This window comes from Abrus precatorius, unplaced genomic scaffold (assembly GCF_003935025.1).
Source record: "Abrus precatorius isolate BTA unplaced genomic scaffold, Abrus_2018 Scaffold11, whole genome shotgun sequence".
Taxonomy (NCBI): Eukaryota; Viridiplantae; Streptophyta; class Magnoliopsida; order Fabales; family Fabaceae; genus Abrus; species Abrus precatorius.
In genome coordinates this window covers 585,479-603,074 of record NW_020874303.1, presented here as the reverse complement: position 1 = coordinate 603,074, position 17,596 = coordinate 585,479, and the positions used below count along the sequence as shown (strand labels likewise).

At 26.2% G+C, this 17,596-nt stretch overlaps 1 protein-coding gene across 1 annotated transcript; it reads left to right on the top strand.

The window, feature by feature from the left end:
• Positions 1–9,344: 9,344 nt before the first annotated feature.
• On the top strand, positions 9,345–12,803 carry LOC113854144 (probable serine/threonine-protein kinase PBL2). Its single transcript, XM_027485014.1, has 6 exons — positions 9,345–9,463; positions 10,201–10,502; positions 10,605–10,740; positions 11,077–11,213; positions 11,318–11,441; positions 12,424–12,803. The coding sequence occupies exons 1-6, from the start codon at positions 9,409–9,411 to the stop codon at positions 12,801–12,803; spliced, it is 1,134 nt and encodes a 377-aa protein (XP_027340815.1). The 5' UTR covers positions 9,345–9,408.
• Positions 12,804–17,596: the final 4,793 nt, after the last annotated feature.

Below are 17,596 nucleotides of genomic sequence, written 5' to 3'. Positions count from 1 at the left end.
CATAATAAAATTTCATGGGGTTGGTTGATACTCACTCTTAATTCTTCTAGAATTCCCTTTCAACCACATCATCTCACAAAATTTTAATGTCATTGATCTATATTTACCTTTCCAACTTCTTTTAGAAATTAAATTTTGTGCATTTTTACTTCACAAGGTTGCCCCCAAACAAAGTTACAATACTCAAAAGTAGACCTTGTATTGGTGATCAAACTTGTCCAATCTAAATATACATCAATGTACACTTCAATGGATCGTTGAACTTTTTCTCCTTAAAATAGAAGACCTTTTGCTTAGCACTCTTCAAATATCTTAGGATTCTATAGAATACTTAAAAATGTTCTTCACAAGGAGAATGTGATGTGGTTGCCAATTTAGAACTGTGGGCTTCATTATTCAAAGTAAAGGTGATTATGTTTTCTTTTATTTTGTTTTTCAGAGGCATTTATGATTTAATATTAGAGTGAGGATTATTGAATGTTCTTGCAAAGAGGTGAGAACTCTCGATTTCTCATTGATTCTTATTATTTTGGGATTTAATAATCATCGTTTGATTGGCTTTTCTTTATACGACAAATTGTGGATTTTGAAGTTTGACCAGGTTCTGGTGTTTGTTTTGCTGCTTTTGGCACGATCCTTTTAACCATTACTTCAAATAATACGTTGTCTAACACAATTTGCACAAAAAAAATGATTATTTGGAGTGTGAATCTTCCTTGTCTTATTGTGTGTCTATGGGTACCGTTGGTTTATCTTTCTTTTATCTTTGTTTTTTTATTATTACTATTGTTTGTAAGAGTTTTGATTGAAAAAGCCTATAAACAGTTTATGAAAATAATTTATAATTTTTAAAAAAAAAATTGTATAGCTTATCATAAAAAAATTCAGTTTATTCAAATAAATTTTATGGTTAATTTAGTGTATGAGACATCATTTAAAAAGTGCTTATTAAATAAATACTAATTAAGATGTCTATCTAAATGCACACCAAGTTTAATATTATGGACTAAGTATGCTTGATCTTTTTTGAGTGTTGATTGCAAAATTAGGATTTATTTTTTATTAATATGAATATTCTGAAAATTGAATTCTTGAAAACTTCTGGATATGGATAAGTATTTTATAAGTTTTATTACGTTTTTCCCAGTTAAATCGGTTCTTGATCTCTCTTTTTCATTTATTTTTCTTTATCTACTCATCTTGGAATGAAAATTAGCACACTAAACTTTTATTTTTAGATTTAATTACATTTTTAGTCCTCATATTTTTACTTATGCTTGATTTTATTTTATCTAATTTTAATTGCACACATTTAAATCCTCTAATTTTTTAATTGTTCCATTTAATTCTCTTACTGTAAAAATTTATTTTATAATTAACAAAAATAAAATAATATGAAATAATATTGATTAATGAAAATTTGCACAGAAAAATATATAAAATAATTGAATATAAATAAATTTTTATTATATTTTATACATTTTATTTAAATATATATTTTTATAATTTATATAAATTAATAATAATATGCCACTCGAAATATAATTATTAGAAAAATCTTAAAGTGAAAGCACTAATTTGAACAATTAAAAAACTTAAAGAAAACTAAATGCATATAATTAAAAATTTAAAACTAAAATCATATATAAATTAAAATATAACAACCAAATATGCAATTAAGTCATGTTCTATGGTTGCTTGAATCATTGCTTCCGTGGTTGAAATGGTAGAATTTCTTTTTCCTTTTTTCTTTTTTTTTTTAATGGTGGCTAGATACAGATTTTACAAGTTAAAAGAAAAAGAATGGTCAAAATTTCATTAAAGAAGGTGACTCATCCATTTACATTAACGTATCAATGACTTTATTGCAAAAAGAAATAATTTTTTAACAAATAAAGATTGTCAAATGTGTTAAAATAGTCTTCATTAATTTAGTTTTTATCTAATAAAAATAAACAAACTGTCAATTTATATTGTAAAATTTTATACTATCAAATAATATGTTAATTTGATGAATTAGCAGTATATATTAATAATTTTTCTAATAAAATAATTTTTTTTGTTAATATAATCTTATGGTAATGTTAATTAGTATAAATTCAAAATATCTATATTAATAGTTTAATTATTTTAAAATCTTATACAAGTTAAAAAGATTAATCTAATATCAATTTGTTAATAATGTTTTTTTTTCCCAGTATTTGATTGACCTTAGAGCGTTAAGAGTATATTTTTGTTGTTGCTATAATACTTATTTTTAATTATTTTTATTTATTAAAAAGTTTAAAAAATTATAAAAATGTAACCATATAAAGGTAACTTTTAACCAAAAAATTATATTTTAATTTAAATACACTAATAGTGTACAAAAATTACATTGCCACCCAGTTATAAATTATCATATTGATTAATATTATTGATTTATATCATAATTAATGCAAAAATTGTGTTTAGCATTGATAAAAAAAAATTACATAGACATTTCCCTAAAAACAGACTCATAAAAGTTAAAAGTATGTATTTAAAAATATTGAAAAAAGAGAGACTTAAATATAGTTTGGAATATTTGAGAGTAACAATTATTAGTCCATCTTTAGCAAATTTATTCATGTTTAGATTTTTATAGCACACTGCAGTCAAGATTTTTCATTAGTTATAATAACCTAATTTTAGTATTAAAAATATGAAAGAAAAATATCTCTTATTGTGATAATTTTGAAAAAAAATCTTCTTTTTTTGTGTTTATGAATACACATTTCTAAAAATTAATAATGATAAAGTATACAAATAATTTGCGCATGAATTAAATGTACAATATTTTTTATAATAAATTTACATTAATATTTTGATTCTTATAATTTTACACTTCATATAGATGACTTTAAATAAAGATGAAATAAAAAGACTTAATTATGTTTTTATTTTTGAAAAATTAATATTGTTTAGAATTAGCTTAACAAAAATTGTTAGGATTGGTGTTTCTAACATTTTTAATTTAATACAAATTTGTCATCACCATCAACTCTAAGTAATGAACTGGATAACAAAATTTTATCTCATCATTGTCACGCCATACTCATTAATACATGACATATCTTAGTTAGAAAAAAAAAATACTTAGGGGAAAAAAAAACAAGATGAATTGGAGCAATGGTTCACATCCTCAAAACATGTTGAATGAAATAGACTTAAATAGAAACAAAATTAACCTTACTTACATCTAGATAAGAAGGTGTCTATATTCAATCTCAACTTGGAGTATGGGGAAAGTTATAACAAAAAAGAAAAAGCCTAAAGAATGAGCTTCAAGTAATGTGTCTTTCCAAATTTATTTATTTTTTTAATGTATCAGTGTTGACGTACTTTGTGAATGAGGGTTAAAGTTGGAGCTTTGAGAGGTGTGGGGCCAAAAACGAGGTTGAATAGGTAGCAAACTAATATTACATTTGTTTAAAAATTTTTTAATAGGTTAAAATTTATGAATAATGTAGGTGTTAAATGAATCTACCATGACTTATAGTGGGAAAGATGTTAATAGTATGTATAACATAGGCATTTACATATGGTCATACTTTGAGATGTATTATGAGAGATTTGGGGTATAAAGAAAAGTTTTTGATGTGGCGGAAGATGTTTGAGTTATCATTCAATGATGATTAAGGGGAATAATGTGGGATAATCATCCTTTGAAAATGGCTAATTATACCTTAAAGGAAACCTATGAAGTGCATATATGTAGGGCATAAAGTTTCATAACATGATTTAATACTTGAATTGATAAATGAGGAGGTTGAATTACATAAGGAAATAAGGAAATGAAGAGTGAGAACATAGATAAAGGTGAGACTAAGGCATTGGGAAAGAAGAGGACAAGAAGGAAGTTACTACCAACACCAAGTTTAGATTATGATACATACATGATGGTAGGGGAATGTTGAGTGAAAGGTAAAGGTACACAAAATGAAGTCACTAAAGAAGCAAAGATAACTTAAAGTAAGGGTGGAATTGGATCATATGTTGAGGATGGAATTAAGCTTAAGAGTGGAGTAGGACATGAAGTTAGACCTAAAACAAGAGATTAAATTAGGAAATATCAAAATAGGCAAAATAAGAGTAGGGTAAAAATAGAACTTAATATACGTGCAAACTAAGAAAATGAGTTTAGGTCAAATTTTAGGTCTACTGAATATCATGCAATTCATTAGGAAAATGAAGGCGTTAATGATGGAATATGTGAGAATTTTAGAGGTGATTTTGGTGAAGGATTGAGGGTTGGTGACCATGACATAAATGAAGATTACTAGAGTGATCAATTGCATAGTAATGTTGATTCAAACTATGAAGTTGATGATAAGCCTTAGTATGATGCATATGTATTGGTGAAAATGCACAAGGACTTTAAGTTTCAACTTGGAATGAAATTTATTTCAATAGAACAATTTACTATTGCAATTTTGGAGCATTTTCTTTTGAATAGTTTACAAGTTAAATTTGTGAAAAATGAGGATAGTAGAGGAAAGCCTACTTTGTAGTTTTAGAGCACTATTTTGAATGAGTGCTCTATTGCAAGCTAATGAGAAGCCTATTTAAGTATGTTAGAGTGGATTAGGAGTACTTAATGGAAAGTTTGCTTCACTTCGAGAGGAAGGTAACAAATTTGAAGGAGATGTGATGCCTAGACCTAAGAAAAGACTTGATAAGGAAATATAATTCAGTGCAAATTGGTGTCCAACATGGGCGAGAGAGTTAAAGTTTGAGATTATAGTGTACCTATAACTTTTAGGATTTAGTGGGATTCCCTGTAAACATGTCATTGTTGCTATATCATATAAAGGAGACAACTCAATTCAATATGTATATCACTATTATAGTAGGCAAGCATATTAGAGATGTTATTACAAGTTATTTGTCCAATTAATTAACAAAATGCGTAACCACAAATAAAAGATGAATTCATATTGCCACCTTTATACTAAAGAGAATAAGAAATACCCAAAAATCCTGAGGAGAAGGAATCCTATTGAAGAACCAACCTTACAAAGTTAAGGAGGTTGCATTCTCAATACAAATACAGGAAGCTTACGAGCTTTGGACATAACAAGGTACTTGACCAAACCCGCTAGCTTGTTAGGTAGCATCTAATATTTTTCATTAGTTAAATTGCAACACATAATATACCTATCACTATGGTCAAATCGAGCAAACACGAACTAATGCTCAAATTAACCAAAACACACCAATAAGTAACCTATCACTGTAGTTAGAATCCAATTAATGATTTTTTTTTCTATTAACAAGTTTCCCTTCTTGATTTTTATCTATAAAAACCATCAATTTTGCTACTAAAAAATGAAGAGGAATAGGCAGAGAAAGCAGAACACAAGTTTGTTCAACCAACACAAAACTTGGATCATAAACATTACAACTTATTGCAAACAATCTAAACCTAACTACCAACCAATTTAATACTATTAGCTTAGTTTAGTTTCATTAGGTTCCTATATTTTGGATGAACTTATGCCATTTGAGTGTGATTTTCTTTTTGCATGTCTGTGCCATATGTAACATTTGATGTCACATTTAAAAATTATATATTTTTTTTTATGTAAAACTAACTTTATTTTTTTGTATAAACTGACTCTGTTTTTATGTAACATCTTTACTATAATTCAAATAATTTATCTTAATATTATATAATATTTTGAATAAAACTTAATGAAATTTGTAAAAAAATTTGAATAGTTTTAAAAAGTTGTACATATGTATAAATATAAACTAATACAATCAATAAATTTTAAAAATTTCATCAGCATAAAATCTCATTCATAATAAAAATAAAATGTGTTTCATAACTTAAATTTATAGTTAGAATAAAGACCAATTGAATACCAAATATTACATATACATCTTAAATCATCATTTATAATAAAATTTATCAAAATATTGTAAATTCTAAATAAAAATTCAATTAATATTATGATATTTTTCAAAATAAACTAATTCTAATAGAATAATTCTCTTCCTTACAATCCATTGCAAGCATTATCCTAAAACGGAACTATTACAACATTACAATTTTATAGTGTTCAGTTCAACTCACACTTTATGAATCTTTTTGTCTCCTTCATTTTATTCAATGATATTTTTATAAGTGTCTAACGATATATAATAATTTTATGATAAAGTATTATAAAATTTAATATATAACTAACATTGAAATTTATATTTTTATTAAATTTTTATTCATTTATTTTAACATTTATAACATTATATATAATGAAGATTTATTTATCATAAATTTTTTATAAAAGTTAATACAATGTGATGTATTGATATTATCAAATGCTACATATTTTTAATAAAACATTATTTATTAATATGTCATTACACATTAAAAATTATTTAGTTAAGTAAATCTCTGTCATATTGTTAAAAAGAGGAAAAGATGTTCTTGTCAAAGATATGATTAAATTAAAGAGACATGTTCTTGGAATGGAATAAAATGACAAGTATGTTGTTTTACGTAAAGAGCAGCGGACAATACAAAACAATTTACCAATGTTAACAATCACGTGAAGGAATGAATTTTCAGAATTCCTTTTACATACACACGTATAAAATTCAAATATCAGATTTTGCTCTACTAAAACCAGACATGTAAAGGGAAAACATATTTATATTTATTTAATTATATATATATATATATATATAAGATTAAATTGATTTTTATTTTATTTACAACGATTAAAGATATATTTAAGCTATTGATTTATTATGTGCATAAAATGTATTTGATTTATTATTATTATAATTTGCAACCGAAAGTGGTTAACATCTTTTTGAAAAAAAGAAAATTAGTGCTATCTTTTCAAAATTATAGTTTTTAAATGTATGAAAAAACTAGTATTAAAGTACGTAATATTTTTTTTCTAATATGTAATAGTTTTATTAAGCATTTATAACTAGTTAAACCATTTAACTCTTCACCCATTCCAATACAAAAGATTAATCAATCAAATAATGGATAATAAATAGTTTGATGTGAAACATCAAAAAATGAATTGTTAGTTGTAAAAAAATTCTTTTAGTTAGATAAATAATAATAATAATAATAATAATAAATGCATATGCATAGAGGTATCAACTTTATTATACTAAACCTAATTCTCAAATCAAGAAGACCACCCTAACATAACAAAAATATAAGTTACGTCAGATGTCCAATTCAACATGAGAAAAGATAAATGCGTACGAATTTGTGTGTTTGAGAAAAATGCTACCCTAAATCAAACGACACTGCAAAAATGTCAGTTATCATAAAGATAAAATGTCAAATATATATATCACGCTCATCCCATAAATAAAGCTATTTGGGAGCATTAACCTAGCCTAAGTGACTACCTTATGGAGCACTTAACTATCTCATCCTTAGTAGAAATAACTACAAGAACACAACTCATCTGAAACACAAGGAATATTTGTTACTTTTCACACTAATACATTTTAGTTAAAGGATTTAAATTTACTGTCTTGATTTCCATAAAATAATTTTGTTTTAAAATCATGCAATTAAATATATATTTTGTTCATATTCATATAAATGTCTATTACTAATAGAGATTAGTCTGAGTGACAAGCGGCTTCATATCGTTTAAATAAAGTCTCGAATTCAAGTTTTTATATATGAAAAAAAAATTAAAAGTAAGTTCATCTACTGCATCCAGATACGCAACCTGATTAAATTAAATAAAAAAAATTATAAATATCTATATTCATAATATATCAAAATCTTGAAGATTACAAACATTTTTACTTAATTACATCTTCATCATTTGCATACGTTTTAATTTTCATCTCAAAACCCTATGCAAGCAAAGTTACATTTATTTCAATGCTATTTATTATAATTTCTGTATTAAATTCACGTTTACAGGCATTTTAACATGTTTCTAAATATATAGTAAAATTTAAGTGTTTTTTAGCTTTTTTTAAAAAAAAAGAAGGGCTTTGTTCTTTATGGGTTGACCAATAATGAATACATTAATTAATGTATTGGTATAATTTTGGAGCATAATATTTATTTGTGGGATAAAAATAGTGAAAACGAATAAGATGGAATGGGATGTGAAAGGATAACCCTTGTGATGGGGACAGGCTTGAGTTATGACGTTGTGGAATGGTGGACTCTGGACAGCGGTGTATCCTTGAAACCCAGTTCCGGTCAATGGAAGACATCTTCTGAAAACTGCAATCAAATGTACAGAGTAGAAGCACACTGCTCACTGAATTTAAATATTATTACAATATATAACTAATTTGAACTTCAATCAATTCTAAATATTAAATTATTTCAATATATATTTAGTCACCTTCACATAATTATAATTTTTTATGGCTGTTAGTTTGAACAAAGCTATATTCACAAGATTAATTCAATTATTTGTTTAAAGGGTTAATTATATTTTTTGGCCCTTTAATATAAACTGTGTTTAATTTTAATTTTTTTATCTAATTAAGTATTTCTTTTTAAAATTTTAAAATTTTATCATTTCATTGATTTTGTCCTATTTAAAGTCTTCGAATTTTTACTTTTTTGTCCAACTATGTATATGGCTTATAATAGAAGTTTAAATGTTTAGAACTTAAAAAATATAGGAAAAAAAATTATTTTAAAAGATTGTATAAGATGTAAAAGTAAAATAAAAAATAATTATTTTTCATTTTGGTTGGTGAATTTTGAGTAAAAGAAGGTATAATCGATTCAATTTGTTATAATTTTAAGTAAAAACATTGATAAAGAATATAAGTTTACTTAGTTTTAAAAATGAAAAATTAATTAATTAAAAGTAAAATTGTATTAAGTCATACAATTAAATACAATTTAAAATGACATAAAGAAAGTCAAATTTAAATATAAATTTAATGCCGCCTGATATACTTTCCGCCATAGTGTTGATTATTATTGATGCCAGCCATGTCGTTGATTTGTTCCTCTCGATGTAACGCCAAACATAATCCTAATAAGACTTAAAATCTGAATCCATAGCCGAAAAAGACATTAAAATTTGTTTTCAATTTTCGCACGTCACAACGTTTGAAGCATAGTAACATGTCTATGTAGTCAAAATCTGACCCCGGAAATTATGAATGAATGCTTAGCTCGCACTTGTTCTTTGAAGCTTCATAAAAGCAACTAGTCTTTTTTAACTATTTTTTGTTCAACTTAGAATTGACCACGCTGCCTCTGCAGCTGATTATGGCTTTGCCGTGGACACTTCCTTCTTGCTTAACTCTCACAAACACTTCCAATTTTGTGACCTTCTCCTCACACCCTTTTGCATCCTCTTGTGTTTTTCATTCATGGTTTTTTCTGGTTTGATCTAACAAGTTCCAAAGACCCTTTTCATCATGGGAAACACTTGTGGGAAACCAGTTGCTCATGTATCTTCCTCCAATTTTGCTGGTTGGTTTTTCTTCATTTTAATCTTTTTTATGCCCTCCTACCCACTTTTTTCTTCTTTGGTTCCTTGATGCCATGCCACTGTGTATATTTTGACCTTTTGTTTTGTTGAATATTCTCACTTTTTCTCCGTCGTTTATGATGTAAAACTTTGAGATTATAGGCTGTTCTATTTCCTTGTCGTTGTCTAATTCTTGGTCTGAAAAAATGAAGATTTTGAGGCTGCTTTTGCATTCAGGTTGTAAATAATGTTTGAACAATTTTGCATTTTTTGAAGATACTTTTCCAGGAATTCATTAAAATCACTTCCATTTGCTTTCTTTTCAAGAATAAGGACTCAATGAACAATTGGTTATTATGTTTAGATGAAGTTAGTGAAATTTGAACTTGGACAAATTAGTGGAGGCCGTATGTGTCAAAATTTTGTGATATTCTTGTACTTGTCTATGTCAACTACAAATTAGAAGCACTAGAACTTTTCTAGCATTGTCCCAGAACATGTAATCCAAGATACTTGCCCAAAACCTCTTCGCTGAGTTTAGAATTAGAACTCTCCTAACACTTGACATTCTTTGCTTGCATTTGACTAATTACATATTTGATGCATGATAGTTATTTTCACTTTGCACCCGTTTTTTTGGCACTTCATATCTTGTCATGTTAATTAATTAACTGATTTCAATAGATTTTAAGTAGTTAATCTCATAGCTGCTTTTGACTTGCTTCTCATCTATTTAAAGGAAATAAGAAGCCTGTAAGTAAGTCAAAGCAGTATTCAAATTCTTCTGAGAAAAAAGCTGCTTCAGAATCAAATTTTGACAAATCCATCTCCAATAAGCTCAAGCCCTTCAGCTTGAATGATCTGAAGGAGGCCACGAAGAACTTCCGGCGCGAAAATTTAATCGGAGAGGGAGGATTCGGGCGTGTCTTCAAGGGATGGATTGATGAGAACACATATGCTCCCACAAAAGCAGGCAGTGGAATTGTTGTGGCCATTAAAAATCTGAAGCCAGAAAGCTTTCAAGGCCACAAGGAATGGCTTGTATGTATAACAAGAACCATAAACCAAAGCCTTTTCTTTTCCTGAATGATTATTGGTGTTGCTTGGTTTTGATGACTGATTTTACATCATTTGTGCTGGCAGGCAGAAGTCAATTACCTAGGACAGCTTCACCATGAAAATTTGGTGAAACTTATTGGTTATTGCTTGGAAGGTAAAAACAGGCTTCTGGTTTATGAGTTCATGCAAAAAGGAAGTTTGGAGAATCACTTATTCAGAAGTAAGTACATTTATTTAACTCTTAAGTATATTTGGTGTCTTAATTGTCCCACTTCCCTTCCCTATAAATTACTGATATTTGTAGTTTTTATACACCAAAGCTAAGATTATGATATGGACATTTTGAGCGAATTACAATTGCATGTATGTACACATTTGAGGGGTAACTGCAATTTGATGTGCTTGATTTCCCAAGATGATTATTGTGATTATTTGGTTAATTAATTTTTATTCCCAATATTTGATTTTCTTAACCATTTTACAACATCAATTTGAGCTGAGCCATGATTGCTATCTATCCATTATAAACTTAAGTTTTGTTCTTTTATTTCTGCAGAGGGTGTTCAACCTATGGCCTGGGTTACAAGGGTCAACATTGCAATTGGTGTTGCAAGAGGATTAACATTCTTACATTCCCTGGATGCAAACGTTATCTTTCGTGATTTAAAGGCTTCTAATATCCTACTTGATTCAGTATGTCACATTAAAAAGTTTTGTTTGTGAATCTGTAATGGCTACGTATTCTGATTTCAATGTATGTTTTATATTCTTAAAGAGTAGCCTTAATGAATATGTAGGATTTCAATGCAAAGCTTTCGGATTTTGGCTTGGCAAGAGATGGTCCTACTGGGGATAATACTCATGTTTCAACCAGAGTTATTGGAACTCAAGGTTATGCTGCACCAGAATATGTTGCTACCGGTACAGTTCCTTTGTCTTGATCAAAGTGTTAAGACATAAATTTCTAACTCATTTAGCTCAATCAAAACATTTTTATATGAAGTTATTGAGCGGTGTTACTGTTGGGGTTAAGTGTTACTGTAATATTTATTGTAATTGAGGAACCTATGTTTACAACATCACCTTTTGAAGACTCGGTGCAAATTTTTTTGTTATCTTGCTCAGCTAAACTTGTTTCCAATACATCTTTGTTATTTTGTTTTGACTTCTTCTTCTTCTTAGAACATCAGTTTAAATTATAATCTATTCAAACTTCTAGATCCTGAATCACAAAAGGTCATTGACATTCCATAAGTCATTTAGGTTTCATTCTTTTATCTTTTTACTTCAAGTTGTTCTGTTCCTTAGAAGAATAAATGATAAACTAAGTTCTCCCTTTGCTGCTTGTAAACAGTATCAGAAGAAGACATATAATTGGAAGAGTGGTAGACTGGTGGCTTAAAACTGCAACAAAACAAAATGACTCTCAGTTGTGAACTGGTCTTAGTTCAAAGTTTAACTGATATACATGCAATTAGCAGCATATTTGTTTAAGTAACTCCAATTAAACTACTTACCAGTTCAGTTTCAATGTTTTCAAGGCTTGTTTGTTTTGAAGTTACAAAAATTTATTCCTGCATTTTCCAACAGAAAAATACATAGTTCAATGAAAATACATGGTTCAGAGCTGAAAATCAATTCCATCAAAATCATTCTATGCAAATTTACACCAAATGGATACTTAAGAGTATCTAATCAAAGCAAGCATTAGATGTTATGTTATTTATAGCTTTCCATTTGCAGCTATATCATGTGTGCACATTTGCGCGCGCGCACACATACACACACAATTTGTATGTGCGAGTGCATGCAAGCACGTGTATATATATATATATATATATATATATATATATATATATATGCATATCTATGCCTATTTCTAAGTTAGCTTTCAATTAAACAGGTCATTTGACACCAAGAAGTGATGTATACAGCTATGGTGTAGTCTTGTTAGAGCTACTAACAGGAAGGCGTGCAGTGGAAGATGATAGGCCAGGATTTTCTGAGGAAACTCTGGTGGATTGGGCAAAGCCATTCTTGAGTGATAGTAGAAGAGTTTTGAGAATAATGGATACAAGGTTGGGGGGCCAATACTCAAAGAAAGGAGCACAAGCTGCAGCTGCACTTGCATTGCAATGCCTTAACACTGACCCAAAATTTAGACCCCCAATGGTAGAGGTTCTAGCAGCATTAGAAGGACTTCAATCCTCAACCACAATGCCAAGGACACCAAAATCTGAGGGTCATGCAATTAAGCATTCTGGTGGCCATTCACAAAAGTAAAAATGGAAATACAAAGTATATGTTACTTCAATCCTTGTGACATTGTATGAATTTTTTGAGCTTTCCCTTTTGGAGATCAACTTTTTGGGCTTTTAAACACACAAAATTAGAACTTAATACACTACCTCTCTATACATCGATTTGTATATTATTGTAAGGGATCTATATATTAGTTGTCTAGTGTTTATTATTTTGTTCTTTGTTTACTTTAAAAGATATCTCTTTAGTATTGCCCCTCATAGTTAGTTTGGTCTATTTGTGTATCAAAGCTTTAGCAAATGTCAGTGCTAGATTGTGTACGGAGTACAATTGGCCAAAGAATATAGAAATGAGGTATGTAGCAGCTCAGAATCACATCATGGTTTGGAGTTTCTATTCATTGGTGTTAATTTCAAAACTGTGTTTGTACAGAAAATTTTAAAATACATAAAGGAAATAACGAAGTACGCTTAAAATGAGAGTTAAGCATAAAAAAAATTATGAAACATAGATTCAAAAAGTTAAATAAAATACATAAATTTTTAAATTTTTTCTAAAACAAGTAATTTGAAATGTTTTCTATTTGACATAAAAATCATTTAGTTAAAATTTTGTAATATTTTGAAATTACTTTTTCTTACTATCTAAATACATGAATTCTAATGACCTAATTCTCACATTCAATTTATGATTTCAGCTTTTCCAAAAGAAATGAAATTGGCTTATATCTTTCATACTTGATATAGTAAACAATATTTCCGTACAATGTACAGCAAGAAGATAAAGATTTTCATTTAAACGTATTTACTAATATAATTATGATAGATTGAAATTAAAAATATAAATTTGATAACTAAAATATACTGAAGACTAATAATAAGAAATCATAAGTAAAAGTGATAAATAGAATGAATATTAAGAGTGAAAGTTTTATATTAAAAATTTGTTAATATATGTTTTTTTCATGAAAATTGAGTGTCTAATATTAGAGTTGGAAAAGTGGATAGGCTTGGATAACCCGATTAAGTTTGTTAAAACATTGGGTTTGAGCTTTAAAATTTAGACTTAAATTAATTTTGGACTTTTTAATTCATCTGAACTTTTCTTTGATTGGATTTGAGCTGGCCTAGGTTCATTTATCTAGTAATGAATTTTCGAATGATTAAAATTATTTATTTATGTAAGAATTACTTTTAAAATTCACATTTAGAATAATTTATAATTAGTTGACAGTGTAAAATTTTGTATACTAAGCATATATCAAAATTAAACTCTAAAAGTTAAAATTTTAATTGGAATGCACTATTATCATTCAATCATAAATTATTAGATCAGCAAGAAATTTTAATTTGTTGATATTGTAAGAGCTTGTATGCTATCAAAATTGAACTAAAAGATTAATAGACAATAAGAATCTTAAAATTAAATAACTGAAGAACCAAATTGCATTTTTAGTAAAATGTATGATTTTAACTTATTCAAAATATTTTTTTTCAAAATTATTATTATTATTCTTTAAGTTCAATAATCATAAGGATACGTCTGTAAGGTAGATAAATTGCTTAAAGTTTTGTGGATTCCTAAGGTCAAGAACACAAAATCTGTTTAGCACCTTCTGTTTTTTTTGCTAAATTTACCACCTTTATGCTTTTTTGAAGTTTTTATTTAAAAAATAGCCTTAAAATCATTTCCTTTTTCTTTCTAGAAAAGCATTGAATTTTAGGGGTTACAAATTTTCTAAACTTTGATTCTAGAAGCAACTAAAAAAAAGTTTCCGGAATGTGACTATTCTGAATACTGAAGTGGAAGAAAGTGAAGACTGAATACTGAAATATACCATAGTCAATTTGTGTTCATTGCTAGTTTACTTCGCTATCTTCGTTTTTATCACAGAAAAAACTCTAGTTTACATCGTAAACATTAGCTTCTTTTTTGAAAGTGCAAAATAACTTTGGGGAAGGGGGTGGCAACGAAAATTGATTTTAAATCAAATTTTAATTTTTAAGTCAATTTAAAACTAATTTTAAAAAAATTAAAATAAATTAAAAATAAATCTGGATTATTTTTTTTGTTCCCTTTGTTGGCGAGTGAAAAAGTTCGTTAAACACGCCACCAAAGCGTAAACGGGAAGCCCCCGGTAATTACCAAAATACCCCTCGCGTGGAATCTGCTGCTTTAAGTTACCCAACAACGCAAATAAAATTGAAACTACTGTACAGCCTCAGTTCACACTTATTAATGATAAAATTGGCTTGAACAAAAATAAAATTGAAAGAAGATATTAATGTGGTTTTTATTGTTGGTCTACAAAGGATCTACGCATGCAATTCTGTCACAAAACATCCAAGTTTGTAAAAAGGCAATTTTGATTTTTTTTATTTAAATAATGTAAATTAAAAAATTAATTCTTAATTTATTATTTTTTTCAAACTATTTTTCTGTCTGAAATGTATTTGTTTATGTGATAATACTTTCGCTAAAATATCAGTAAAAGTATTGAATTTTTATTTTTTTAAATAAATTTCATCATCAGAAATATAAAATAATCATAATATTATCATGTATCAGCGTTAGTGTAATTTCATAATGTGTTTAGCAAAATTAGAAGCTATTTTCGTCATGAAAAGCATAAAACTTTTAAATGTTAACACATGTCATAATTGCTATGAAAATGATAGAACTTATAAGAAGTTGACATGTGACACGATTTTGGCCAAATGCACAAATAATATGGCTATATTTTTTAATACATGTTTTTTTCTAACTTTTACACTATATATCATTAGTGGCACCTCTCATTTAATTCAATTTGAAGAACAAGTACCAAAGTGTTACCAAGTTAGTTTTAGTTAATTTATTTTATAATATGTTGCTAATTTAATTTAAAAGTATGAATTTAGTTATTGTTAGTTTATTTTTAATTAGATAATTTGATTAATCAATGAATGATTTTTTTTTGTTTTTTATATTAGAAAAAATAAATATTAAATAATTTTTATTTGTAAAAATGCAAGGATGAGTAGATTTGTTATTATTATATATTGGAATAGTAGAATTTATGAAAGAAATGAAGGAGTGAGTTTCAAAGGAAGTAAGAAAGTGATTAAAATAAAATGAGGAATAAGTTTTGAAGTCTTTAAAAGAAAAATTTATTTAAAACTTAATCTAAATCAAAATCAAGTTATTTTCAGATTAATTTTACATTTTTTTAATTTATAGAAATATTAGACAATATACAGTTTTGAATATATTTGATAATGAAGATATTAATTGCATGATAAATATATATCAACAAAAATGTTATTAAGTTATATATGGATATTGCTTTTGGTAAAAGTCCACTAGTGTCATTATAAATTTAAATTTATCATAGAATGATGATACTCTTATGAATTTAAATTTTTCATTTAATAACAATATTAACCAACATAATATCAAAAAATAATTTTTTTATTTATATACAAATTCAAATTACATCTTAATTAAAAAATTTAAATCACTAACATAATTAAGCATAATAATTTTTTCATTACATATCAATTATGATTACATTGAATTAAAAAAACTTAAATTACTAACATAATACCAGAAATTATTTTTTATATTTACATACAAATTACTATTACTTTTTCATTAAAAAAGTCTAAATTACTAACCTAATTACCATATAGAATTTAACTTCATTAATTTTAATAACATAATTAAACAAAATTTTATTTTGATTTACATACAAATCATGATCACATTTAAAAAAAAAATCAAATTATTAAAATAATTAAACATAATATTTTTTTTATCTTTACATACAAATTTAAATTATATTTTAATTAAAAAATAAATTACTAACATAATTAAGTTAATTTTTTTAATAATTATCTACAAATTATAATTACATTTACATTAAAAAAAGTTCATATTACTAACATGATACCATCAAATATCTTCTAAATTTACATCCATATTACTATTAGATTTTAATTATAATTATTTAAATTACTAACATATAAGAATATTCTTATTACATCTTAATTAATAAAAATTACATAAATAATGTTATATTATTTAAATAAAAAAACTCTTATTACCAACATATAAATTATTTTATTTCTTACATTTTAAATATTACAAATTATATATACATGAAATACATATAAATTATTATTATTATATCTTAATTAAGTAAAATTAATTTTTACATTATTACTAAATTATCAATTTCCAAACCATACTTAAAAAAAATAAATGGATGTAAAAATATTTATTATAATTAAACTAAATATAACTCATTATTATTATTATAGAATTTTTGTAGTTAACTATTTTTGTATTATTCTCTAATTTTACAAATATATAACAGATATAATATACACCATCATATTAATAATATTACGTAAACATATAATTAAAACTATTATTAAATTATTTTTTCAACTAACAACTAATTACAAAATCACATTTTAGTCAATTATACTACAACCTAATTTTTTAAACATGTTAATCTAAACACAAATTAATGTAAAAATATTTAAAAAAAAAAAAATTAGTAGCCTTTGTTAACCTTTGCTGTTATTGTTTCACTACTCACTACTCATGTAATTACTTGCATTTAATTACAAAATTTACAAAATTTTTTTTTTTCATTTTTCAGATTTTTTAAATAATAAGCAAAATATAAAATAATATATAAGAACACATAACATGATTAATACCTGAAATAAAAGTTTAAAATTTTAAAAATTTCAGCCACAAAATCTGGACATCATACACAATGTTGAGAGAAAAAAAAATTAGAGGAGAGATTAATGTTCGAATAA